Source organism: Panthera pardus, unplaced genomic scaffold (genome assembly GCF_024362965.1).
Source record: "Panthera pardus isolate Hobbes unplaced genomic scaffold, ASM2436296v1 HiC_scaffold_9, whole genome shotgun sequence".
NCBI lineage: Eukaryota > Metazoa > Chordata > Mammalia > Carnivora > Felidae > Panthera > Panthera pardus.
In genome coordinates, this window is record NW_026527024.1 from 6,751,643 (window position 1) to 6,778,109 (window position 26,467).

Consider the following 26,467-nt stretch of genomic DNA (forward strand, 5'->3'; position numbering starts at 1 on the left):
AGAATCCCAAGTAGGCTCCACACTGTCAGTGCAGAGCCCAACGCAGGGCTTGAACCCGTGAACCTGAACTGTGAGATCATGACCCGAGCAGGAAGCGAGAGTCAGATGCTTAACCCACTAGAGGAGCCTCCCCACACACTAAGTGGCTCGGTAGACCACCATCTCTGTAGGTCTCTGTTTGTGCTTCTTCCTCTGGAGCCTCTGTGCTGACAGGGTGCCTGTCCTGGGCTTGTCTGGACTCGCTTGAGAGTGAATTGCACGCCGTCTTATGTTGATAGGAGTACTCTATGGTGACCGCTTCTTCCAGCCCTAGCAAGGGAATATTTTTCAGCTCAGCTGGTGAATGGCCCCCACTGAAGGAATGGATGTTAGAAGACATAGTAAGAACTTGGTTTCCAGTGGCCTTTGTAAAATTTGGTTAAACACTCCCCCCTTCCCCTGCCAAACACAAAGGCCAACAGGTGGAAAAATGGGCCAAGGACATAGGCCAGCAGTTCAGTGGAGGCACTTACAAATAGCTCTTGAACGTGAGAAGATGCTTAACTTCATGGGTGCGAAACAGATGAGGCTTCACTTAAGTGGCTGGAAAAGTCAAACAGGTTAGTGTTGTTCCTGAGGGCTAGGAGCACGAGGCTGACGATACTGGTTAGGATGGGAATTCGTGCAGCGTCTGCGGAAGGCAGGTGGGTGAGATGGTGTCTTTTTCTGTCTTATTTTTTTAAAAGACCCATTGTTTTCATGTAGAAATTTCTACAGCATACTTAGTGAGATACTTCTTTTTTTCTCCTGTCTCATGTTTATTTATTTTGGGGGGGGGGCAGGGACAGAGAATCTAAAGCAGGCTCTCCGCTATCATGGCAGAGCGCCATCTGGGGCTTGATCTCAAGCACCCTGAGATGAAGTCAAGAGTTTGGAAGCTTAACCGACTGCGCCCCTAGGCCCCCCCCGCCCGCAGTGAGATACTTTGGCGTCTCACTTCTGTATCTGAAGAGAGCAGCTTATGCTTGGGAGGCCTGGGTCTGAGCTTGACTCCTGGTTCGCTCGTTCACCACAGTGGTGTGCGACTCTGAACCCTGGGTGGGTACCGTCTCTGGGCCTCAGGTTTTCTGGTGCAGAAATAAGGACAGCGGTCCTGCCCTCAGTGCCTGAACTGGGTGCTCAGGTATCAGCTGGGTCAGGGTGCTCCCGTGTCTGTGGTGTCTGCCACCCCACGGGATGGCTTTCATTGTTAAAGGGGTAATAGTGGCCTGTGTGTGTTTTTTCTGAAACTGCCCTGCCAGTGAGGGCCTCTGCAGCGTGAGCTGGGGTGCAGGCCTGGTGCCTGGTTTCCATCTGACCATTACTTCCGGTGGTGGTGCCGCCGTGCCCACATTGCTTTGTGCTGGTACTGCATAAATTTTTTTCTTTTGGTGATTTAGTCCTGAATTCTTTATTTCTTATATTGACATAAAGTTGGCCTGTGACCGTGTAAGTTTGGGGCGTGTGTGTCTTTATACATTTATATGTTGTAGTATAGTAATAGCTGTGTAGGTAACACCTTTATCAGGTCACATTATCATCTTTGTGTGTGTTTGTGTTTCACGTGTATTTTTTTAATTTGCCAAGTTCACCTTGCACGCTCTACCAGAAGTTTGAAAGATGCTAATTTAAATATCTCCAGTTCTGCTCTTTTCGTTGACTGAGTTTATCCTCGTAAGGCAGGAGGTGTGTTCAAGTCACGTGCAGTGTCATTTGCCTGAACACAGACTGGGAAGGAATGGTTTAAGTGTTTCCAGTGTTGTTAGAACAGTTGACCATCAGGCAAGTAGGTAGTGATGGGCTCCGTGGAGTCGTCAAAGATGGTTGCCCAACAGACGTTAAAAAGATCGCCGTCACGGACCGAGTCCTAGCCAATGAGAAGATTTGCTGATTTGCTCAAGTCTTCCTAGAGGTGAAATCTTTGGGAGATTTAATTAGGAAATGGAAACCCTTTATGCACCAACATTTACAATACTGAGTGCAGCATGCATATTGATGAATCGATGGGGCTACAGCTGATTCACCAGTGGAATATGAGGGAACTTGAATAGTTCCCTGACATTTTGTTCCCCAGAGTAACTGTACTCAGTCTCCTCATAATTTGCTGGGGACTGGATTACTGAGATCGAAAGCTAACTTTGATGGGTCCTGCCCTCAAGGAGTTTATGATGTAAAAAGGCTGGAAAACAGTGATGGGTACGAGATGATGATGCATGCTATGATGGAGGCGTGTGTAAGATGCAGTTTCAGCGTAGAGGAAGCCAGCTGCACCGAAGTGTCCTCCGGCGAGGAGGCGTGTCCTCCTTGCAGTTGGAGGATGCAGAGGGCAGCTGGGAGGGACCAGGGCACTCACACCTCATTGTTCAAAGCCCGATGGTGAAGTCCGGTTTGCACCTGGGATGGCAGCCGGGAGGATACGAAATCAGGGGACGAGCCTTTGATTCTGTGCAGGAGTCTGAGGTTCCCGCCCCAAGATGACACAGGTGACATGTGTGATGGGTTTTGGTAGTAAATTAATGAAACATTTCATCTTAACTGTTGCAGGAAAAATAACTAGCATCTCTAACTTGTGTTTTTTGTGACCATTACAGCATGTCCATTAACACCAATTTTTAAGAATGTTAAAAAAACAGTAAAGGTGACAGGCACGAAAAGTAACAGGCCAGAAACCAGCAGGTGTACTGACTGAGGCCTTGCAGGTGTGCACGGGACGCGGACCTGCCTCCTGTGCATCCTTCCACTTTTCCCGGTGGGTGGTTGACCCATGGGAGAGGCTAAGCTAGGGAAGGGTAGCTGCTGGGTCGAAGGGGCCTGGCCGGCCGGGGTTCAGGGAAGGGGCCTGGGCGTCCAATTTGGTTAGCTGAGGGGGTGGGGGGAGCCCGTGGGAGTGTCCCGTGGAAGAGCGAGCTCTTCGAAGGGCCTGAGAGGAGGCTGATGGAGAAGTGGGTGGGTCAGTGTGCCACGCAGGAGAAATTCTGTTAGGTGGGTTGCAGAATGCTTTATTCAGACTGTGGTTTTTTTGGTTTTTTTTGTTTTTTTTGTTTATTTATTGTGAGAGAGTGAGTGGGGTAGGGGCTGGGAGAGAGAGAATCCCAGGCAGGCTTCACAGTGTGGGCCCGGACTCGGGGCTCAAACCCACAAACCCTGAGATCATGACCTGAGCCGAAACCAACAGTGTGGAGCCTGACTGAGCCACTCAGGTGCTCCCAGGCCATTGATGTTTAAAGTGGCTCTTGAACCATTTATGGGTTTTTACCAGTGTCCTTTGTTGCTGTTTTTGTCTTCCTTGCTTCCAACTTTTTTGCCTTTTGTAGTTTGTTTTTTTTTTAAGTTGATTTATTTATTTTGAGAGAGGGCGGGGAGAGAATTGCAAGCAGGTCCCTCACCTTCAGCACGGAGCCCAGAGTGGGGCTTGATCTCACAGGAGATCACCAACTGAGCTGAAATCAACATGGGACGCTTAACCAACTGAGCCATCCAGGCGCCCCTGCCTTTTGTAGATTTAATTGAACGTTTCATGTGATTCCATTTTCTTTCCTTTTTAGAGCGTTACCCCCCCCCCCCCCCTTTCCTTTTTACCTTTTTTCGTGGTCGCCCTAGAGTTTGCAGTGTTCCTTTATGACTGACTTCACAGCTGTCGACACTGTCATGGTCCCTGGGTAGTGCAAGCACCTTCTGATGCCAATTCTTCCCTCCTGCCTGTGGGGTTCTCGTTCATTTCACCTGCAGGAAGTCTGGGGACGCACAGAAGTGTCTGTCGTGGAATACGCTGTTGCTATTATTTGAAGGAACTGTTACCTGTTAGATTACTGAGGAAAATAAAAGAGTATTTTATATCTACCTCTCTTTGGTGTTCATTATGCAGATCTGAGTTTTTGTCCTACATCATATTCCTTCTCTCTGAAGGACTTCTAACATTTTTTGCAAGGTGGATCTGCTGGCAACAAATTCCCTCAGTTTTTGTTGGCCAGAGAAGGCCTTTCTTCTTCACTTTTGCAGGATAACTTTGCAGGCTACAGAATTGGAGGTGGTGTCCACCCCCCCCCCCCCGGTCCCCCCCGCCCAGCACTTTAAAACTGTTTCACTCCCTTCTTTCTTACATGGATGGAATTCTTTTGCTTCCTCATAGGTAGGCTGTCTTTTCCTCTGGCTTCTTTCAAGGTTTTTTTAATCTTTGATTTTCTGAAGTTTGAATGTGATACGCCCAGGTGTAATTTTTGGGTATTTGTCCCACATAGTGTTCTCCGTTCTTCTTGGAGGTGTTGTTGGGTGCCTGACGTTAATTTGGGGGAAATTCTCATTTAGTCCTTCAGAGCTGATTGATGCTCCGGAGCCCTGTCTCTGATCCTTCCTCTCCTAGCTCTGGCGCTCCGGCCGCGGGCTGCCCCTCTGCTGGCTGCCCCACGGGCACTGGGCGCTCTGCGGTCGGTCTGTTCCTCCCCTGGCTTGTCTGCCCCTTGGCTCAGCCATGCCCCGCTTACTACTCAGCTCGTCAGAGACCTTGCTCTTTTCTGCCGGGGTTTCGCTCTCTAGCATTTCTTGCTGACTCTTAGGAATTTCACCTCTGCTTACGTTGTGCCTCTGTTCTAGCGTGTAGTCTGCTTTTCCATTAAAGCTCATAGCCTATCAATCACAGTTTCACCAGATTCCTGATTTGGTGATTGCTGCGCTGGTGACTTGTGCCGAGGCTTGCTTAAGCCTGCCAGACTGTGTTTTGCCCTCTGGTATGCCTGGTGATGTTTTGTTGAAAGGTGCGCATGAGGTACCAGACAAAAGGAGCTGCTTGCTGTCAGTAGGCAAGCGGTGTGCAGGCCGGTGGGGGAGGTGGAGGTGTCCCCGTCCCTGAGCAGGTCTCCACTTTCTGGTCCACTTCACCAGTGCCTCCCACTTCCCCTTGGGTGGGACAGGAGGGCAGGAAGGGACTGGAGTTGGGATTTCCCTGCCCCCAGGTGGGTTGGGCTCCAGCAACGTATTTCCCCTGAGGGCAGACTTCCTCTAGAAGAAAGTGGTGTGTGGTGTTTGGGGGGGCGGGGCAGAGAGGGAGAGAGGGAGAGGGAGAGGGAGAGGGAGAGAGAGAGAGAGAGAGAGAGAGAGAATCCCAAGCAGGCTCCTCCCCCAGCATGGAGCCCTACTGGGGGAGAGGGGCTCTGTCTCACAAACCAGCAGATTATGACCAGAGCCCAAATCAAGAGCCAGACATTCAACCCACTGAGCCAGCCAGGTGCCCCTGTTTTGGTATTTGTATTTATTTTGTTTTAGAGTTTATTTATTTAAAAAATTCTTAAAAATTTTTTTTTAATGTTTATTTTTGAGAGACAGAGAGATAGCACAGGTGGCGGAGGAACAGAGAGAGGGAGGCACAGAATCTGAAGGCACAGATTCAGGCACAGAGCCTGACGCGGGGCTCAATCCCACGAACCGTAAGGTCACGACCTGAGCCAAAATCAAGAGTCTGATGCTCAAACAACTGAGCCACCCAGGCGCCCCAAGAAACAGCTTCTTTTTTTAGACCTGTCCCATAAGTGAGGTGTGCCTCCCGCACTGAAAACACAGGTGGGCACACAGAATGGGAACTCGCCAATGCAGAAGCCTCCAGAGAGAGAACCGATGAGCTGACAGGGAAATCCGAACTGTCACCAGACGGGGTTGCTGGCAGCTCTGTGAGGACAAGTCTGAGGTACACACTTTCGTGAGTTCTACCAGCCCTCACGGGAAACCTGGGACAAAAACGTACTGGGGCTTCGGGCAAGGGAAAAGGAACCATTTAAAAATACCAACACATGGGGTGCCGAGCATTCAGCTCTTGGTTTTCTCTTGGGATTCTCTCTCCCTCTCTCTGCCCCTCGGCTGCTCATGCTCTCATGGGCTCTCTCTCCCTCAAAAATAAATAGGGGACGGGCGCCTGGGTGGCTCAGTCGGTTAAGCGTCCAACTTTGGGTGATGACCTCACGGTTTGTGGGTTCGAGCCCCGTGCTGGGCTCTGGGCTGACAGCTCAGGTCCTGGAGCCTGCTTGGGATCCTCTCTCTCTGTCCCTTCCCCACGCGCACTCTCTCTCTGGAAATAAACAACAAAAAAATCCCGTTTTTCAGTTCAACTTTGTTTTGCTTGTTGGTGTGGAGTGGTGACTTTACTGCTCTTTATGTGTTGGAAAGCAGAAGTCCTATCTGTAAGGAGAATCTTGGTGGACGTTTCAGGAGGAGGGAGAGTAAATGTGTCTGTTGAGTTTGCCATTTTATTTAAAAAAAATATATATTTTTTTTAACGTTTATTTATTTTTGAGACAGAGAGAGACAGAGTATGAACGGGAGAGGGTCAGAGAGAGGGAGACACAGAATCTGAAACAGGCTCCAGGCTCTGAGCCGTCAGCACAGAGCCCGACACGGGGCTCGAACTCACGGACCGCGAGATCGTGACCTGAGCCGAAGTCGGCCGGTTAACCGACTGAGCCCCCCAGGCGCCCCGAGTTTACCATTTTAAATATGAAACCTGTATGTTTATCTCAAAAGAAGTTGACCTTTACAGATTGATCCTGACGTCCTCAGGTACCCGCTGGGATGAACTAGGCACCGACTCAGGAGTTGTCAGCCTGGCCGGGGCACAGCAGTGTGTTTCGCCGTATTTGTAGTGTGTGTGCTGGGGTGAGAACACTTTCAGAGGATCTCGCTCCGACTGTTGTGTTGGACTGACACTGGTAAAAGACCCAGGACATCTGCCCTTGGCTACCACCCGTAGCTGTCCTGAAGAACACTGTTCTAGAATCCTCGTGGCACTATCCTGATCACAGTGTAGCTTGAAATCGTAGCTGATTACTTTATGACTGGCAAGCACATGCAAGTATTTTTAATCTTGTTACTTGTAGCTTTATTTTTGGTTTTAATGTACATAGTAGTTTAGGTTTAAGTGGTATTTAAGTAAACTCTACACTCGTCTTGAGGCTCAAACTCAAGACCTTGAGATCACGAGTCCCAGGCTCTTCTGACTGAGCCAGGCAGGTACCCCTTGTTCTGTAATTTTTAATCACATCGTGATGTGTACTGGGGAGATGTACACTCCATTTTTCCACTTAGGTGGTATTCACCTGTGTATAGGTAGGTACTACGGGCCTTTAGGACACACTTCCTGAAAGTCCTGATGTTGAGGGTTTATGGGAGTTTATGGGAGGAGGTACTTTTAGTTAATGGGATTTACTTTAGTGGCTTTACTAAAGAGGTGGAGTGTTTTTTAGGAAATTTCATAGATTAACACACCAGTTGTCCTAAGGAGCAGTTGTTCTTAGCTGAAAGAATATGACGTCTTGGTTTTCTGTAGCTTTCTTAAAATACAGGAGTGGGGTCCCATCAGAAGCGAGAGAAATTTCAGAATACCATTGGCAAAGATTATGTAATGAAGTATCTCACCCAGATCGCCTGTAAACCTGAGTTGATATTGTTAGGTTGCAGACCAGCCCTGTGTGTTGTGGAGCTCTCTTTGTCCTCTGCTTGTGTTTTCCAGAATGGAGGTCAGTAGCCACATGTGGCTGTGGGGCCCTTGAAATGTGGCGGGTGTGACCAAGGGACTGGGGTTTTCAAGTTTTGTTTAATTTTAATGACCTGAGAAACAAACATCTGTCTGGCTGGCGGGCTCATACCATCAGGCCGTGGAGTTTCAGATGCTTGTTGGAGGCCGTTTCCAGCTGCCTGAAGCCTTTGTGGGCACCTGTGCTTCCAGTTGACGTGATCTGCCCCTTCGTGTAACGATTGCTTCCTTCCTTGGCACCTGGATGCAGGAGAGAAGCCACTTTTTCCTGGCAGTGTCCACAGATAGTGGGGGGCGGTGAGTAGGGAGCCGCATGCCCCCTGGTCCTGGGTATACCTGAGAAGAGAAGGCAGGAGTCCCACCCTCGAGGGCTCCTCTTTTTCTGGTGTTCCCTGTTCCCTGTGACCTCAGGTGCGTGTGTGAGGCCACGTGGGGAGTGTGGGACTCACAGCAAGTCCTGGATGAGGGCTGGACAGCAAGTTCTTTCCCTCCCTTAGACTCGCTTGCAGTTGGGGCTGGGGAGCAGGGACACTGGGCTGATCTCAGGAGGGTAAAGACCATTTTAGTTCATTTATTTATTAAAATTTTTTTAATGTTTAGTTTTTAGAGACCTACATAGAGACAACAGAGTGCGAGTGAGGGAGGGGCAGAGAGAGAGAGGGAGACAGAACGCGAAGCAAGCTCCAGGCTCTGAGCTGTCAGCACAAAGCCCAACTCAGGACCTGAATTCACGAACCGCGAGCTCATGACCTGAGCCACCCGGGTGTCCCCCCCCCCCCCCTTTTTTTTTAAATGTGTTTTAGTTATTGGGGCACTCGGGTGGCTCAGTCAGTTAAGCTTCTGACTTCGGCTCAGGTCACCATCTCGCACCTGGGTCTCTGGACCCTGCATAGGTCTCTGTGCTGACAGCTCAGAGCCTGGAGCCTGCTTCGGATTGTGTCTCCTCCACCCCGCTCATGCTCTATCTCTCAAAAATGAATAAACGTTGAAAAGAAAATGTGTTTTAATTATTTGTTTTGAGAGAGCCTTCATGAGCTGGGAGCGGCAGAGACAGAGGAGAGAGAATCTCAAGCAGGCTCTGTGCAGATGTTCAGAGCCCAACTCGGGGCTCACTCTCATGACCCATGAGATCACCACCTGAGCCGAAACCAGGAGTTGGACACTTAACCGATTGAGACACCCAGGCACCCCTAAAATCTTACTTAAAAAATTATTCTCGAATTGTATCCTTTTTCTTGAGCCACCCCCCCCCCCCCCCCCGCAAGTCTTACCATACTAACTTCTTGCCTCTTACATGGGCCATGTGGTTTCATAGTTTTGTCTGTGTGTGCAGTCATTGTAGTTGAAGCTAAGGTTGTCTCTGCACAGGGAGCTTTCCGTTTGCTTTCTGTTTTCCAGTTCATCAATAAATGGCAGTGTTCTTTTAAGCTTTGTTTGTTTCATTGTCTCCATACATATTTGTGTTGTCCTTGACTAACCTGTTTACATATTTGTTTTCTAAACTTGGTGACTTATTCTCTAAGCTAGCGTATGATTGTTATCAATAAATGTGATTACAGTCACTCAGAATTACATCATTGTTTTCATTGGGAGTAAATACGTTGACGGTAGAAGTGGTGTCAAAGAGGTTTTGATTGGTTGCGACAGTGGGCCAACATAAGCAAGGTGGACTTTTTGGGGCGAGCTGTGAGGCTCATTGATCTGAAGAGCCGCCGTTGCACAGAGGCAGTAGTGGGAGGCAGCAGGGCGATCACAGACTCAAAAAGGCATAGCCGGGTTTATGTTGATAATTGAAGTCAGGTATGGTTCTTACGAGAGTTGACCTAGCACTGGTGATCCAGGTTCAGAGGAGAAATGTCTTGTTCCCTTCCGTTGGGGACATCTGGATCGTCCCTGCATCACTGATGGTGTTGGAATCCGGGTAGGAAGGGATCGCGGCCTTGGAGCTTGCTCAAGGTGGAGATTCAGGAACCCAGAGATGTAAGGCTGTATGTCTAGAGAGTGAAAAATTCACGATGGTAAACCCCTGAGTGTTTGAAGATACCTGTGTCGAAGAGAAATTCAGCCTGCCGTGGACCAGGGACCAAAGGGTGACAGCTCCCTGGAGGCCCGCTCTTCACCACAGAGAATCCAGTAACTGTCCAAGATTAAGGGCTGCTCCCTGGACTTCGTTCAAGCAAGAATGTTTGGACTAAGTGTTTTATGAGGCAAAGTTAAAAGCCGGTTACTTAAGAGGTCCTCTCACTTAGCAAGAACATGCGGGTGTTGCTCGTCGAAGTCTGTCCTTTGAGAAGCACCCCAGTTATTACTTTCAGAAGGGTAATTTTCTAATTCTAGCATTTCTTGTGCATCTGTTAGCAGGAATTCTTTAAAAAGAACATTCGCTCATCAGCCGTTTGGTCGCAAGCGTAGCTCGTCCAGCGGCAGGCAGCACAGACCATCCGGGACTCCTGCTCGTGTGTGTGCTCGTGTGCTCGGGACGCATGGCACTCCTCCTGGTGGTCCCGTCACCGTCCCTTCCGGTCCACGAGTGCTCCATCGGTTTTGTTCTCGTGTCCTTTTGAACTGGCTCTACTCCTTTCTGACTTCAGTTTTTTTGTTTTTTAATTTGGAGTGATTTCAGATTTACAGTAGCGTTGTCAAGACGTCGACAGACATTTCTTGTCCACCTTTGACTCAGTTTTCCTCAATCTAACCACAGCACATACCCCCGAACGGAGCGGCCGACGTTGGTACGGCGCTGTTCGCTAGACGCTTGAGTCCCGTCCGGCCGGTATTCTGCTGAATACCCTTCTCCTGCTCCACACGCCAGTCCCGGGGCCCAGGTGTCCCCATTCAGTTGCTGTTACTCTCAGTCACCTTCAAGGTGTCCCAGTGGCCGGCCTGGGACGTCGGCTGCGTCTTCGGTTTCTCGCTTGACGGCGTGTCCTCGGCTCATCTTGTGCCTCTGCCCCGGACTCCGCGTTGGTCAGCGAAGTAACGTCTCGATCCATCTGATCCTCGGCGGAGCTGACCGTGTCCTTCGTAGCTGGTTCTGTCCGGTGCTGGACACCATCTCGCATCTGTTGTGATAGCACCTGTGTATTTATAGCTCGCCTTGGCTGTGAGAGAAGACGGTGTGGTTAAGTTAAGAGGCTCCTGCAGCAGGAGGGGCTGGTGCCATTGAAGACGGAGAAAGCGGAAGGGTTTTGAGACAGTTGGCAGCTAGGCCCGGTGAGACTGGATTGCCGTGTGTGGGTGTTCTGTCACGGGGTGGGTAGTGGTGTCGGCGAGGGCGAAATTTCCAGTCCGCAGCATGAGAGCACGAGGTAGAATTCAGTAGCGGAAGACCAGGAGTGGGGTGGGGACCCAGTGAAATTTGGTCCTGTTCTATTTGCGACGTCTGTCACACGGCCAGGTGGCTGTGTCAAGCACTCATCTGTCTGTTCGTGTCTGAAGTGCCAAGCAGAGACCTAGGATTGGAGCTTACGTTGGGGAATCGCTGCGGGATCCGTGGTATTTGCGGAACGGGGGTGACGATGAAGACGCGGGAGTGCAGCCTGAGAAGGGGTCCGGAACCCTGGCTTCCCCACCCTGTGCCCACGGGGCTCGTGGGGAGAGGAAACCAGAAGACGGACGGACCGGAAAGCCCAGTGTGCCGAGGGCTTGGGGCGCCCAGCTGTGAGAGCTGTTTCTGGGGGGCCGGGGGGGGCGGGTGGCGGCTGGGCAGGACCGGGTGAAGGAGCAGAGGAAAGGGGAGGTACGGACAGCCTGCTGCTGCGGGGGCGGTGGAGGGTGAGGGGTCCGGCTCTGCAGACGGCTGGTCTGATGCACACTTCGGTTCATTTGCCTTTTCTTCGAGGGGCCGTTTCCGTCTAGGACGCGGGCCAGGTGGCCGCTGGTCGCCATCGCGCGAGTGTTGCTTGTCTCCCGGCTGCTGCTACTTGATGGTTCTCCTGCGCTCGCTCAGCCCCAGTGACTGTCCTGGGGGCGTCTCTGGTTAAGACACCGCGGCGTTCACATCTGGCAAGGCTAGGCCAGTTCCCACGCGTGCGCCGACTGCCTTGAGGGCCCTGCCACGCTGCTGTCGTCACTTGCACAGAAACAGGCACCTGAGCGCCAAGACTGGCGAAACTGGACTTGAGAATACAAGCTTTGAAGCGAGTTCAAGGATGTCTGAGCGGTGGCATCTGACTCCCCGGGTGACCTCTGGCCACGTGTGGCTCAGCCGTTAGGAAGTGGGAGCCCAGTTCTGAGACTTTTCTAACCCTCGCTCCGTTGGGCGCAGTGGGTTGCCCGGTCCTGCAGTGCTGGGAGCTCCCAGGATGCCCTGCGGGTGCAAGCGGCAGCAGCTGGAGCTCAGCAGGGACCAGAATGTCACGTAATTTTCAGCCCTTTGAGGTCGGGACGCAGGGCTTCGAGTTTTCCGCTGTTTCTGGCAGCTGTTGTGCTGTAGTTTGCCTTCGGGTTTTTTCTTTCTGAAGATGTAAGCTTGCTGTGCTTCTTGGTCTTGAGAATTGATGACCTCTTCTGTGGCTAGTCATTTTAAGACGCTTTGGCTGGTGTCGCGGACTCGGTGGTGTGCTCTGAATGTAGTAACTACCACGGAGGAAACTTTTTCTTCAGTGTTTGAGAGCGAGAAAGGGAGCGCCTGCCCTCGTGAGCGGGGGTGGGCAGAGAGCAAGGGAGAGACAATCCCGAGCAGGCTCCAGGCTCCAGGCTCCAGGCTCCGAGCTGTCAGCACAGACCCTGAGATCGTGACGTGCCTTGAAACGAGACTCACGCACTTAACCGACTGAGCCCCCCGGGCGCCCCGAGGAAACCTTTTAAAATTGGGTACTCACTCCCATCTTGTGTGGTGGAGTGCATTTCACACAAATGCCTCAGTATTTTAAGTTGAACGTACCGAAACGGTTCAAAAAGCTATATGGTGAACGACCGTGTTCTTGGAGGTACGTCCTCCAGTTACTGTTGTGGGTGCTCGTGGCAGGATGCCCTGCCCCCCGTCTCTTTGGCATAGAGATTGTTGCAAGTTTAAAGTAATCAAAACCCGGTGGAAGCCTGAAACGCCCTCGGCCTGGCTCCCAACCGCCTACATTTACGTTGGAAAGGAGGAAGCCTGTCCCGGAAGAGAGCTACCTCCTCCGAGACTCCCCTGTACCTAAGGAATCTGCGGGACGTCCAGACGTCTCTCGTCTTCTTGGTAATTAACAGACTCCCTCCCTTTTGTGTGCTCGGACCCTCCGTCCCTTCAGCTCGGAAGCTTCTTGATGCCTCACACTGTCTGTGGAATTTCCCGTGAGGGGTGTGGGTGCCCCTTGCACGTGCCTGTTACGGTTGAGTTTCTGCTCTTAAGTTGCTCTCATGTCACTGTGATTCTGAGGCCCCCTTCGAGGACCGGAGGGCAGACCCCAGTAATATTTTTGTTAGGGGTCTGTCACGGCTGTTTGGATTTTCATGTTAGGTTGTAGGAAGAGTAACCATATGGTTTTCTCTAATTTGTAATTTAAACAGATTCTGAAAAAAAGAAAAAATTCTGAAAGGGACGCCTGGGTGCTCAGTCTGTTGGGCATCTGACACTTGATTTTGGCCCAGGTCGTGATCTCACGGTTCAGGTTCATACAACCAGGCCCCGGAAGCTGGAAGCCTGCGTGGGATTCTCTCTCTCCGTCTCCTGTCCCTCCCCCACTTGAACCTTTTCTTTCTCTCTTAAATAAGTATTAAAAAAAAAAGATGCCTTTAAACAAATTGTGGCAGTGTATTTGAGAAAAATACATATTTTGGTATTCAGAATGACAAGTCTTGAGTTCAAAAGTCTGTTCTGAGTTCTTAACCTTTTTAAAACTTTTTTAAGGTTTATTTTGAGAGAGCGAGTGGGGAGGGGCACAGAGAGAGGGAGAGAGTCCCAAGCAGGGTCTGCACTGGATCTCACAGCCTCGAGATCACAACCAGAGGAGATGTCAGGAGTGGGACGCTCACCTGACTGAGCCACCCAGGCACCCCTGAGTTCTTAACCTTCTGACCTCTAGAACTGTTAGTGCTGCATTTGAGGTTTTGTACAGTCTGTTCTAAATATTTCTTTCATCATGTGATCAAATTGATAATGACATTTAACCTAAATATTTCTAATTTCCTTTGACGTAAAGGCTTTCTCTCTCTCTCTCTTTTTTAAATGTTTATTTTGAGAGAAAGACATCATCGAGTGCAAGCGGGCGGGGGGGGGGGGGGGCAGAGATAGAGGGAGACACAGAATCCCAGGCAAGCTCCATCCAGGCTCCGAGCTGTGAGCACAGAGCCCGACGCGGGGCTCGAACCCATGAACCGTGAGATCGTGACCTGAGCCGAAGTCAGACGCTCAATCGACTGAGCCACCCAGGAGCCCCCCCAAGGAAATTTCTTAACACCAGAGTTTTGTTCTCACAGTTGTTCTTTTCTGGTTTTGTGATATTTGTTTTCCATTTTTGTTCCATTGTTTCTTCAAGCATTCCAACACTTAAATGTTTAAGCTTTGTTTCGCCAAATGGGCACGTTTGAGAAGAACCTGGATTTTTTTTTTTTAATATATAGATTTTACTTTTAAGTAACATCTACACTCGACGGAGGCCTCAAACTTGTAGAACTCTGAGGTCAAGAATTGGATACTCCAGTGACTGAGCCAACCAGGCGCCCCCAGAACATGGGTCTTCTAACTGTTGGCTGCTGGGCCCTAGTTTATGTTACTACAAGTTTATGCTCTGTTGCCACAGACTACAAGAAGTTTGATAAATGCCCAGATCTCAAAAGCTTAACCTTCTGTTTGGTTAACAGTAGGACCGCGGATGTGTCTTTTTAAAAAATGTTTTTAGGGGCGCCTGGGTGGCTCATTTGGTTAAGCAACCAACTCTTGATCACAGCTCAGGTCTTGATCAGGGTCACGAGATCAAGCCTTGCCTTGGGCTCTGCACTGGGCGTGAAGCCTGCTTCAACAACAAAACGACGGCAACAAAAAATTATTTTGGGCACCTGGCCGGCTCATTCCGTAGAGCATGCGACTCTTGATCTTGGGGTTGTGAGTTTGAGTCCCATGTTGGGGGTAGTAGTGTTCACTTGAAAAAAATTTATTTATAAAAACGATATGTAAATAACTTTTTAGCAACTATAAAAACTTTTATTTCTTGAAAGGGGAAGGAGGTTTTTTTATTTTTTTATTTTATTATTATTTTTGGAAAAAGAGCATGGGAGAGGGTCAGAGGAGGGAAGAGAGAATCTCAAGCAGGATCTGTGCCGACAGAACCCGACGCAGGGCTTAAACTCACGAACCGTGAGATCATGAACTGAGCTGAAGTTGGATTCTTAACTTACTGAGCCACCCAGGTGCCCCCCAATTTATTTTATTTTTGAGAGAGAGAGAGAGTGAGAGAAACAGCATGAGTGGGGAGGGTCAGAGAGAGAGAGGGAGACACAGAATCCAAAGCAGGCTCCAGGCTCTAAGCTGTCAGCCCCCAGTGTGGTTTCCTATTCGTTATTGTGATTATTTCATGAGCCCTTTTTTGGTTTCTTTTCAAGTTCTTATTTTAGACTCTTTTTTAAAAATTTTATAAATGTTGGTTTATTTTTGAGAGCAAGCATTAGTCGAGGAGGGGCAGAGAGGGGGTGACAGAGGATCCGAAGCTGTTTCTGTACTGAGAGCAGTGAGCCTGAAGTGGGGCCCAAACTCACGACCTGTGAGTTCATGACCTGAATGGACTGAGCCACCGAGGAGCCCCCCGCTTATTTCAGATTCTTGGGGGTGTTCTAACTTACTCCTGATGCTTTCCTCGTATTTAGAATTGGTCAGCTCGTATTCAGCAGCAGGAGTTATGTTTTCAGCTGGAATCTTTGTGACTTCGGTTGTAGAGATGCTTTTTTCTGCAGGGCGCCTTTGTTTGCTTCACCATCCTAGGGTAATGTTTAGTAATTTTGAAGAGTGTGGGTCATTGCAGGATAAGGAAGGTAATGAGATTCCATTCTGTACCTCTGACTGAGCCTTCAGGATTCCAGCTGCTGGGGGGACAGGGCTCTTCTCTGAAGTTCGTTGGAGGGTTTCTCTTCCCCACTCTGTTGTAATTATGGCCTTTTGAGAGCCACGGTATGGGTGGGGGGGTTCTCCCTTGCATCCTCTGGCTTCCTGTGCCTCAAAAGCAAGACCTATCCTGAAAACAGGGCACCCCTCCGCCGTGTCAGGATCACCACTTCTGGGAGCTCAGCTTTTTTCAAACGTCTTTGCTGGACTTTAACATTTCTAGGTATTCCAAGGTGATGGGGGATCTGTTTCAGGTCACCCTGTGGTACTTTTTAAAAAGTTTTTTTAAGCTTGCTTCGTGAGAGCGTGCGAGCAGGGGAGGGGGAGAGAATCCCGAGCAGGCTCTGCACTGTCAGCGCAAAGCTTTTGAGGGGCTCCAACTCTCAGATGGTGAGATTGTGACCTGAGTCCGGGTCAAGAGTCGGACGCCCGATCACTGAGCCTCCCAGGTGCCCCATCCTGGGGTATTTTTGAGCTGTTCTTTGTGTCACGCTCCTGGACTAGTAACACGTAGTTCTTACGTGCTCCTTCCTGACCCTTTATATGTAGACTTTCTTTGTAAAGGGCTTGGCATGCACACAGGTGCCGAGTCGTGATGGAACACTGGACCTTTTTACCACGGTCGCTCCCCAAATGTGGGAGACACCTGTGCAGGTGTCTTGTTTTGGGGAAATGGCGTAATTTCTCGCTGGGCATCATTTAACCCGGCCGTCGTCGTGCCCCAGCACTGTGGCCTTAAGACTGTGATGGCATGTGCTTGCTTCCAGTCCGAACGTCTCTCTCTGAAGTCTGATGGTACAGTTTCTGGCGGGGGGGGGGGGGGGGGGGCGGGCACAGAAAGCCCAGCTTCAGTTGTAGGCGGAGTAGCCTGAGTGAGGGCCTTGCTCCACTGGGTGAAGTTCCTGTGTACCATCCAGGGATAGGCCTGCTGTTTGTAAGTTCTTGGTCATTAGTTGAATGAAGTGCTTTTAGCCAATCAAAGTAAAAGAAGTAAATCCGTTAGATCTCGCCTCTTAATTTTTTTTAATGTTTATTTTTGAGAGAGAGGGAGAGCACAAGCAGGGGAGAGGCAGAGAGAGAGGAGACACAGAATCCAAAGCAGGCTCCAGGCTCTGAGCTGTCCGCACAGAGCCCCACGTGGGGCTCGAACCCACAAACTGTGAGGTCATGACCTGAGCTGAAGCCGGACGGTCTACCGACTGAGCCACCCAAGCGCCCGATCTCACATACGTGTAGTCGGTCTGTGGTACCCGAGGCCAAGCCTTGTTAGCAATGGTAGGAATAGGATGGATTTTCATTGTCCTGCCCTGTGAAGTGACAAAAGCCACTGAAGCAAATTGCTGCTGCTAGTTTTCCACTGAAGGTCTAATCTGTAGGGAGAGCCGGTGGGAGGATGAAGCCACAGGGTAAAGTTAACAGTAATAGCTCTGTTGTCAGAGACCTTTCCTTTTCCTTTCCCAGGGACTCTGGGGGCGTGCTTTAGCTCGTCCCCAGTGACAGCCACAAGCCGTAGGAGGTGTCATTGTGTGGTTCCCACGTTGTGTCTGCTCAGGGCGGGGACAGCGTGTTCGTCCTGGTGGCTGTGCAGTCTTGCCCAACGCCTGGCACGGGAACGCACTGGATGAAGGGGTGGCCGAAGTAACCGAAGCTCCCAGAGCAGGGCCCGTGTCAGGAAAACAAGATACTCACAGAAGGCCTGTCAGCTGGTGGTCAAGTGGGCACTGAGTGCCTGCCTCAGAGTCACCTGTTAGTTTTATTTAGTTTAGGCTATTATTAGGCTATTTCAGAGCTTTTATTCTATATTGAGAAGGGTCTAGGGCACAAATCTTGGAATCTGTTCCCGGATGAGGGCCCAGCCTGACAGGCTAGTGGTTAGTGCTCAGGTGAGGTGACCTACCCTCCCTCTCCTGCTCTGCTCCTACCCCCATGATGAACCCAACCTTGGCAGTCATGTCACTGACCGTGGATTTCTAATTGCAGGACTCACTCCAACAGCCTGTTAAAACATGGTGGATTACTATGAAGTTCTAGGCGTGCAGAGACATGCCTCAGCTGAGGATATTAAAAAGGCGTAAGTAACTGTATTTATGCAGTAATGAATCTGTGCACTTGGGCAGTGTAACTTTTTGTCTCCTGAAGTGGCGTTTCATGTGGTAGAACCGTTTTAGAATGCTGCTGTTTCACTTGATCTTCAGACAAGGCAGTGAAACTAACCTTCGCCGCCTCAGACTAGGCCCAGCCTGTCACTTGGCATTGAGGGATGAGAAGGTCACTTGGTTTCCTCTGTTACTTTGCCTTGGGACAGTGGATTCTGTTGCTGCTTAAAGCAGATCAGACATTTAACTGAGGATGCGAAATAATCCCAGGCAGTTTTGACATTGACTGTGGAACGGAGCTGACCTGGCACTTCGCACTCTTAGAGTGTGGTGCTGTGACCTCCTCAGGGTAGTAGCTGTTCAGGATCCCTGTCGCCGGCCCCGGCCTGTACCGTTAGAGCCAGATTGAGTGCTGCGCCCCTGCTGGCCTTCTAGGCCTTTGTGACCAGGGCTGGCCCACGGCGGGGGCAAGGTGGAGGCCACAGGTGGCACTCAAGGTGAACTGGGTCTTTAATTCGTTTGACCTTAATGTGTAGCAAAAAGTTACATTTTAGCAGAGCTAGAGAGACTAAAAACTAAGCCTGGAACTGTTTCAGTTTGTTAAGGGACTGGCGTTTTTATTCACACACAAGTCTACGCTACTAGGCTTAGTGGGTCTGCAGAAGGAAATTCAGGGTACTTGAATAAATCGTTCACGTAAAAATGTTAAACATAGAAGCTTGACTCCTGTGATGGGCCTGCCCTGTGTCAAACCACAGCCAAGCAACTTGAGTAGGAGGGCCCAGGAAGTGCCTTTGAGCTGTGTCACCCGTGGGGCCCCTCACGTCTGCCGGCTCACAGCTCACAGACAGCAGTCGCCAGTTAATTGCACTCTTCTTGAATAAACATAATATGTAAATAGTATTTCCACTAACTCATGGAGAAACATGCCCACGTTATGCTAAACACGGTCAGGAAGGGGATTGGTTTAGTTTCTTAGGAGAACGTGGGCCGGCCGTTGTCTTCAGGGTGGCTTTGAAGTGTGAGCTTAGAAAATGCCATCGTTAAATGGAAGAAGATTTTCCCATTAAGTGCGCAGTTGAATGCTGACTTAGACTAGATGCAGCCTTACTTTAAATGAGCGAAACTGCATCCATGGCTGGTGTGTGTTCGTAGTCCGTTTTGTGGACTGTAGGCTTTGATCTTGTGCAGTGACCGGAGAAACTTTTGTTTGAGGGGTGATTGTAGGTGGCTGTCCCCTCCCTGCGCATTTCTCCGGGGAGACCTACAGTCTTACCTGTGTTTGTGTCACAGGCCGTGTGTCCTTGGCGCTTGCTCACTGGTGTGCAGCCGGACGTCAGTCTCAAGGCCAACACTGAAAGACATCGGATGTTCTTTACACTTCATGTGTCAGGCCTTGAGTCTAAAAACATGGCGTAGTCTTTCAAAACACACCCATGAAACACTCTGGAGTCTCTTCTCGTGTCTTTGTGTTCCCAGGACAACACCCTGTGCAAAGTGACCGTTCTCCGTCTTTCACACGGTCTGTCATTTTCTACCAAGGTTTGTAGTGCTTCAGGGCCCTTGGTCTGCTACTACATGTTTAGGTCTGCAGTGAGAAGGAGTAGAGCCCAGCATTAACTCGATCTTAGGAAGTTCAAGCCAAGATTTTTGATTAAAATCCTGCGATTAAATTGAACCGCAGCAGCCTTACGTTCACAGCTTGCCAAGCGCTAGGACTCTCTGGTTCTTAGTCTAGTTTTAGATTTTGAGGGGCACCCCCTTCCTCCCATATGTGGTGCTTATGTTTAAGAGGAGAGGAGTTCTTTTCTTTGTATTCCAAAAGCATATAGTTATTACTGTTAAGTGGAACCTTCGGTGAATCTTGAATCCAGAATGGGGCGGCTCTGTGAGCGGTGCCAGCATCTGTCACACCGACATGCGAGGCGGGGGGGCTCTTCCTGCCCTGCGAGCGAGGCTGCCTTCTTCCTCTGTTCTGTGCTTTCTCAGCTGCACGACCACGAGATCACACTGCACGTTTTGGTTCTCAAACATCTTAGCGTTAACGTCTCTCTAGAGGTTGGTTTGTATTCATGCTATCTGGATTGAGAACTTGCTTATTTCATTCTCGGGGAAAGGAAGATTTTACAGTTGAAATCGATAGCAGTTGCCCAGGTTTACACCTCTGAAGCCAGTTTCCGCCTTACTTATGTTTCCCAGCCATTGGGTTTCTGCACGTGGATGTGACCGGTGCCCTTTTTATTCTTTTCAAGGTACCGGAAACTGGCACTGAAGTGGCATCCAGATAAAAACCCTGAGAATAAAGAAGAAGCAGAGAGAAAATTCAAACAAGTGGCTGAGGCGTATGAGGTGTTATCGGACGGTGAGTGAACTTACCCAGGGTTTGGCTTCTCCCCGGGGCTAGCAGAATGTGGATCTGGGCGGCCGAGGTGTGGGCACTGAGAATGGAAGTTGCCTCCTTTTCTTGTGAAGCTTCGACTCCTGCTCCTGGCAGACACTTGATACAGTTACCCGTGAGTGCTGGGGAGCACCCTGGCTTCTAGCACTTTCTCTCAGGGTGGCTATTTTAAACAGTACTGACACCCTGGTCTGAGGACTGACAGGACAGATTGGGGCACAGGAATCCGTCTGGGTCATCGCATGGCGGTGGCTGTGACCACTGTCCGTCGGTGGCGCCGTGACCGCTCATCTCCGTTGTCCTGCTTACACATACCTGGCCAGTGGGCTCGTGTGCTGGGTTTTACTGCTTGGAAGGACTTCTTGGTGTCAGGAAGCCAGGAACTGCGCGCCCAGCTGAGTTAGACTTCAGAGCTCGGCCCGCGCCTTCCCCGCCCCAGGGCTAGAGTGGTGGAGTGTTGAGGAAGTCAGCCTTGTATCTGTCAGTACCTCTTCTATTGTAAAGGAAGTGCCCGGTGTTTTATCCCAAGCCCAGAAGTTACCTTTGCACAGAAAGTTCCCGTTCTCCCCGCCCCCCCCCCATGTTTATTTTTATTTGTTTATTTTGAGAGAGAATTGGGCGCCTGCATGAGCAGGGCAGGGGCGCAGAGAGAAAATCTCAAACAGGGATAGAGAGGCTTGATCCCACGACCCTGGGATTACAACCTGAGCCAAATTCAAGAGTTGGACGCTCAACTAAGCCACCCAGATGCCCCTGGATCCCATTCTTCTTAGAACTTGGTTACCATCAACTGGCTTTAAGTGGTTTGCTTGTACACCCGTTTTCCCCATAACCTGTTTTTTTTCTTTCCAGTTTTATTTATTTGAGAGGGAGAGAGAATGCGCACACAAGTGAGTGAGGGGCAGAGAGAGAGACGGAGAGAGACTGGAACCTGGAGCGGGGCTCCAGCTCACCCGACGGGAGGCTTGAACTCACAAACCAGGAGATTATGACCTGAGCTGAAGTCGGATGCTTAACCGACTGAGCCACCCAGGCGCCCCCATAACTCCTGTTATTTTACCACACGGTTTGGTAGAACGTGATGGTTTGGGCGGAAAACCTGGTGTATCAAAAGGAAGTGACCTGTTTAAACAGGGCTGCAGTGTAGTTGTTTATTCTAGAAGGTAAATGGTGAGAGGACAAGACAGTAGAACACTCTCAGGCTTGGGCTGTTGTCCTTTCAAGGACATGAATTCGGGTCGGCTCTTTCTCTGGCTCCAGTACCTCTATTTGCTGCCCCACCAAGGCCCTGTCCTAGTTTTTCGGGAGAATGTGCACTGGTAGAGTTGGAATAGTTGCAGAACTTGTGGTGTGGTTTTGAAAAATTTATTTTATTTTTTATCTTCTAAAATTTACATCCAAGTTAGTTAGCATACAGTGCAACAATGATTTCAGGAGTAGATTCCTTAGTGCCTCTGACCCATTTAGCCCCTCCCCCCCCACCCCCTCCAGCAACCCTCTGTTTGTTCTCCATATTTGTGAGTCTCTTCTGTTTTGCCCCCTTTAGTGTGACTTTCATGTACGCATGAACACACACTGTGCACAGTAGCGTGGAAAAAATACCACTTTTTAAACTTAAAAAGTGATTACTACTTAATTTTTACTATTTAATTTTTGGGAGCTTTTAGGGAGATGTACTTAGATTTTCCCTCTTTCCCTTTTTTTTTTAATTTTTTTTTTTTTTAACGTTTATTTATTTTTGAGACAGAGAGAGACAAAGCATGAACGGGGGAGGGTCAGGAAGAGGGAGACACAGAATCCGAAGCAGGCTCCAGGCTCTGAGCTGTCAGCACAGAGCCCGACGCGGGGCTCGAACTCACGGACCGCGAGATCATGACCTGAGCCGAAGTTGGCCGCTTAACCGGCTGAGCCACCCAGGCACCCCCCCTCTTTCCCTTTTTATTGAAAGTAATGGAGGCCTAACTCCTTAAAACTAATTGCAAAACTTTGAGAACTCATTGGTTCCTTGATGTTCAACTTTGTAAAGGCTTTATTTGAACTTTGAGGGGAAAAGAACTTGGTCTTTCCTGACTCTCCTTTCTAATCTGTAGCTAAAAAACGAGACATCTATGACAAATACGGCAAAGAAGGATTAAATGGCGGAGGTGGAGGTATGTAAATGTTGATTTTTGTCTTGGCTTTTCAGTGAGCGGAGGAGGCCATCTGGCAACGAAGGGTCTAGACAAGGGGTCGGGTTTGTCCGTTTTCTTGGACAGGCTGTGTTTCCGGAAACACAGATGTGGCCTGGAAAGTGGGCTGACTTGTGGAGATGATGGGCTGCCTGGAAACCCTTGCGTTCGGCTACAAAGTGTATGCCGATCGTGGTACTTTCTGTAGATCCGGAATCCGTATAACCTACTAGAGTATTTTGTGAGTTCTTACTCCCGGATCAGTACCTGATATTTTGTCAGAAGACCTTAAAAACTCTTACCTGACCAAGCTGATTGTACTGGCAGACCTGACTGCCTGTGGTGGGTGGGCCTCACTCGGGGGCGTGTGTGTGATGAGAGGTCCTAGCAGGGACCTGCCCGCCGTCAGCACCACGGTCGGTGGCCTCTTCGAGAATAGCACTGCCCACCAAGCACACGTCCCACTTGAGGAGCGTGAACGAGTGTGCTTCTGTGCGTGGTTTACACGATGGTCCGTCTGCACAGAAGATGAAGCCACGTTTCCTACGTACGGATGGCGGTTGCAGACATGGTGGGAAAGTGCTAGCACCCCTGCTGCCGTGACCATGACCGTGAGGGGTGGGAAGCCTCCCCTGGCTTGTCCCCGCCGGCCCGAGGTGGTCTCTGTTCAGGCACGGCTCTGGCTGCGAAGCAGAGCCCTAGGTGTAGGAGCCTTTGCCGTTTTTTCTTCGGGTCGTGGTGTAGAATCCTCTGTAGACAGAACTGTTGGCCTACTAAACGCAGGAATGTACCAACTAAATGCCGTGCTGTACCATCGTAGGTGGAGTTCACTTTGACCATCCGTTTGATTTTGGCTTCACATTCCGTAACCCAGATGACGTCTTCAGGGAATTTTTCGGTGGAAGGGACCCGTTTTCATTCGACTTCTTCGGTAAGTTCGCTGTTTGGTGGGTGTGTCTGTGACTGAGGCGGACTCACCTTTCCCGTTTCCACACGTGGCTCCCTGTTGCTCGCCTGCGTTGAAGCAGCGGAGGGGGTTCCCGAACCCCTTCCCTCCTCTCCGGAAGGTGATCTTGAATGAGTACCTTGCACACGAAAGTAATAAAGGTTTTAACGTGCTCCTTTTCTTCGATATGGATAGTCCTAATTAACTTCCTTTTTCCCTCGTTCAGACGGTGGCCAGGATGTAGGTGCTGGGGTCTTGGCGGGTGGCGCTCTTTGCTGTTGAGCACTTGCTTCTGTGTGAATTTGCCCCGAGTTCTGGATGGAGACGCTGGGCATCGTAGCAGATGTTCAGAAGACCTTGGATCTCTCCACCTGTTTGTTTCTCTGATTGTGTGTGGCGCATCGTGACTGTTCAGTTCACGGTTTGTAAATAAGAAGGACATCTCTAGGGCGATGCCCTGCAGATCTCCCGCCGGGGGGAGTTTTGGCCACGGGAGACCATGCTGTCCCAGCTGCTTTTGCATTGCAGGATGGATTTTCCCTTCACCTGCACCTAGACGCGCTGAGTCCGATGCCGGCTGTTCGCATGTGGCTCAGATGCGGGCGGGGTGGGGAGCGGGCGCCGTCGGAGCTGCCCTGGGTGCTGGGGAACTTGGGTGGCCAGAGCTCCCCCGGTGCGGCCGCACCCATTTCTGTCTCGGCTTACGGTGGGGGACACGTAGCCCGTGTTTCTGCCCTTTGTTGCCTGGAGCCTGGTGGAGAGTCCCAACACCAGCCGCGACCCTCAGGAGGGACACAGCAAGACCGGTTCTGTCTGCAGATAACGGGGGAGAAGCAGTGGACCCTTGCCCATCATAGGCCCAGAGAAGAGTAATTAATTTCCTGCCGTACCTGGTGGGTATCTGGCCTTTTAAACGGTGCGGCCCTTCAGTTTATTTCCGATGGGGATTCACAGAGAGTTGCCTTGTTTTTTACTGGGGTGTGGCCCGATTTGAAGACTGTAGCTTACGGAGGGAGGTGGGTAGGATGATACACATCAGCACATATTCCCTTTTTCATCCACACATGTCGTGACGAAGGCTAAGCAGTGGGTGTCCCAAGTTGGGGGTGAAAAGGTGATTGTGGTCTTTTTGAAGACTTGCTTTGACATTGCTCCCGGAAAGGTAAGCGAATTATCAGGAAGTCTCCTTATTAATGGACGAGATCTAACCTTATCTGTAGTGTCTGTTAATTGGCCTTCATGTATTTAGGAAATGTCACTGTAAGAAAAACACCGAGGGTTCAATGATCTTTCCTGCGATAAGATTACCTTTGTGTCTCGTTACAGCCTTTAGTGAACTTCGCGTGTTGTTTTGGGGGGTGCCGGGTTGTGTTGGGTGAAATCCCGTGTTTGGATGGCGTGACTCTTCTGGTGGCCGAGTGAGGATCTCCTGCCTGCCATCGAGGGTTTCGGCCCCACTGCACATCGGCAGCGGGGGCAGCAGCGCAGGCTGACCTCTCCGAGCCGGAGGCCAGGCATCTGCTACACGTGTGATACCTTCCAGGAGTTGTTTTGGCGGAAGGGTCCCTTAGGGATTGAATTGGAGCCAGATTTTGTTTTCATTAGGAAAATAGTCTGACAGGCCAGGCTTCCTCATTCAAAGTGATTTTCATCGGGCAGTCCTTTCTAGAGCAAAGAAGGTGTAGTGAGGATAATGAGATGTAAATGAGGAAGTAACATATAGCTTTTACCCACTGTAAGTTGGTTTGTGTGTGTGTGTGTGTTTAATTTTTTTTTATTTATTTTTTTAATTTCCGTCCAAATTAGCACATAGTGCAACAGTGATTTCAGGAGTAGATTCCTTAATGCCCCTTGCCCGTTTAGTCCATCCCCCTCCCACAACCCCTCCAGCAACCCTGTTTGTTCTCCATATTTAAGAGTCTCTTATGTATTGTCCTCTTCCTGGTTTTATATTATTTTTGCTTCCCTTATGTTCATCTGTTCTGTGTCTTAAAGTCCTCATATGAGTGAAGTCATATGATGTTTGTCTTTCTCTGACTAATTTCGCTCAGTATAATATCCTCCAGTTCCATCCATGTTATTGCAGTTGGCAAGGTTTCATTCTTTCTCGTTGCCAAGTAATATTTCATTGTATGTATAAACCACATCTTTACCTATTCATCCGTCGATGGACATTTGGGCTCTTTCCATCCTTTGGCTGTTGTCAATAGTGCTGCTATAAACATGGGGGTGCATGTGTCCCTTCGAAACACCACCTGTATCCCGTGGATAAACGCCTAGTAGTGCCATTGCTGGGTCGTAGGGAAGTTCTATTTTTAGTTTTTTGAGGAACCTCCCTACTGTTTTCCAGAGTGGCTGCACCAGCTTGCCTTCCCACCGGCTGTAAGTTGTTTATACCCGATGTTCACACCTTCTAAATTGTGAGATACGTGTACGTATAGAAAGTTTTATGTGCATGTGTATTTTCACTGAGATTGTGGACACAAAGCACATTTTGGGGGGAATTTCTTCTTTTGGACTCAGTCCTGTTTAAGAGATAACTAGTCTTACTGTGATTCTAGACTCTTGGGCCCTCTGTTTTAGACACCAAGACGTTCAAATTTAATGGTAGGCATTTCCTGTACATTTTCCACGATTCGCGTGTCAGTGATGCTTCTTCAATCTGTTCTCATAGGTGTTCTAGGTGACTTCCATTTTCAGGCGCTAAGGATTTGCACACAGGAACAGAAACTTCTCCACGGCTACTACATGTACGAAGTAACGGTACAGCCTGCTGGCGGTACGTGTAGCCTAGATCCGAATGCAGGGCTGGGGGTTTCTGCCGTAGCAGTGGTTCAGTTGATGTTAAGCGGCGGCCCCATCCCACTTACCCGGGGCTGTCGTGACGTCCGTTGGTCGTAGCACGTGATTTTTTAGTCCTGATTTTTCACCCGGTTCTTTTTCCTCTCCTGTTCTGCCTTCTGAGAAGAGTAGCTCAGAATCAGACGTGTGTGTCTCACGCGAGTATCAGTGCATCAAATTCCATGTCTGACAGGCTCCCTAAATGAAAGGGGACGAGCTCAAAGAACCAGAGACCCATGGAAAAGTGTGAGGTGTGAAGGGTATCGGACAGACTGCAAGCAGTCCTGTGCCGACGGACCGGCCAGTGACGGTCGTCACGTTATGGCAGAGGGCTGGGGCCTGGGCCTGGCTGATGAAGTCCCCGGGACAGCAGCCGCCCCCCACAGGAGCGCCCTCACCCCGACCAGCCGTACCTTCGCGGGCAGCTGAATGTGTTCACATCCTTCCCCGAGTGCTGAGCTCTG

General features: G+C 49.9%; 1 protein-coding gene across 5 annotated transcripts in view; it reads left to right on the forward strand.

Moving 5' to 3' along the window:
* Window positions 1-26,467, forward strand: part of DNAJB6 (DnaJ heat shock protein family (Hsp40) member B6) — a 68,756-nt gene that overhangs the window by 6,796 nt on the left and 35,493 nt on the right. For 4 of the 5 annotated variants that reach the window (XM_053898742.1, XM_053898745.1, XM_053898746.1 and 1 more), the window contains exons 2-5: window positions 17,535-17,625; window positions 19,903-20,012; window positions 22,139-22,198; window positions 23,037-23,147. In XM_053898742.1, coding sequence (XP_053754717.1) covers window positions 17,561-17,625; window positions 19,903-20,012; window positions 22,139-22,198; window positions 23,037-23,147 — 346 coding nt within the window. In that variant the 5' untranslated portion in view covers window positions 17,535-17,560. Of the gene's footprint in view, window positions 1-17,312; window positions 17,438-17,534; window positions 17,626-19,902; window positions 20,013-22,138; window positions 22,199-23,036; window positions 23,148-26,467 lie in introns of those variants that run through there. The other variant, XM_053898743.1, reaches the window with a different exon arrangement.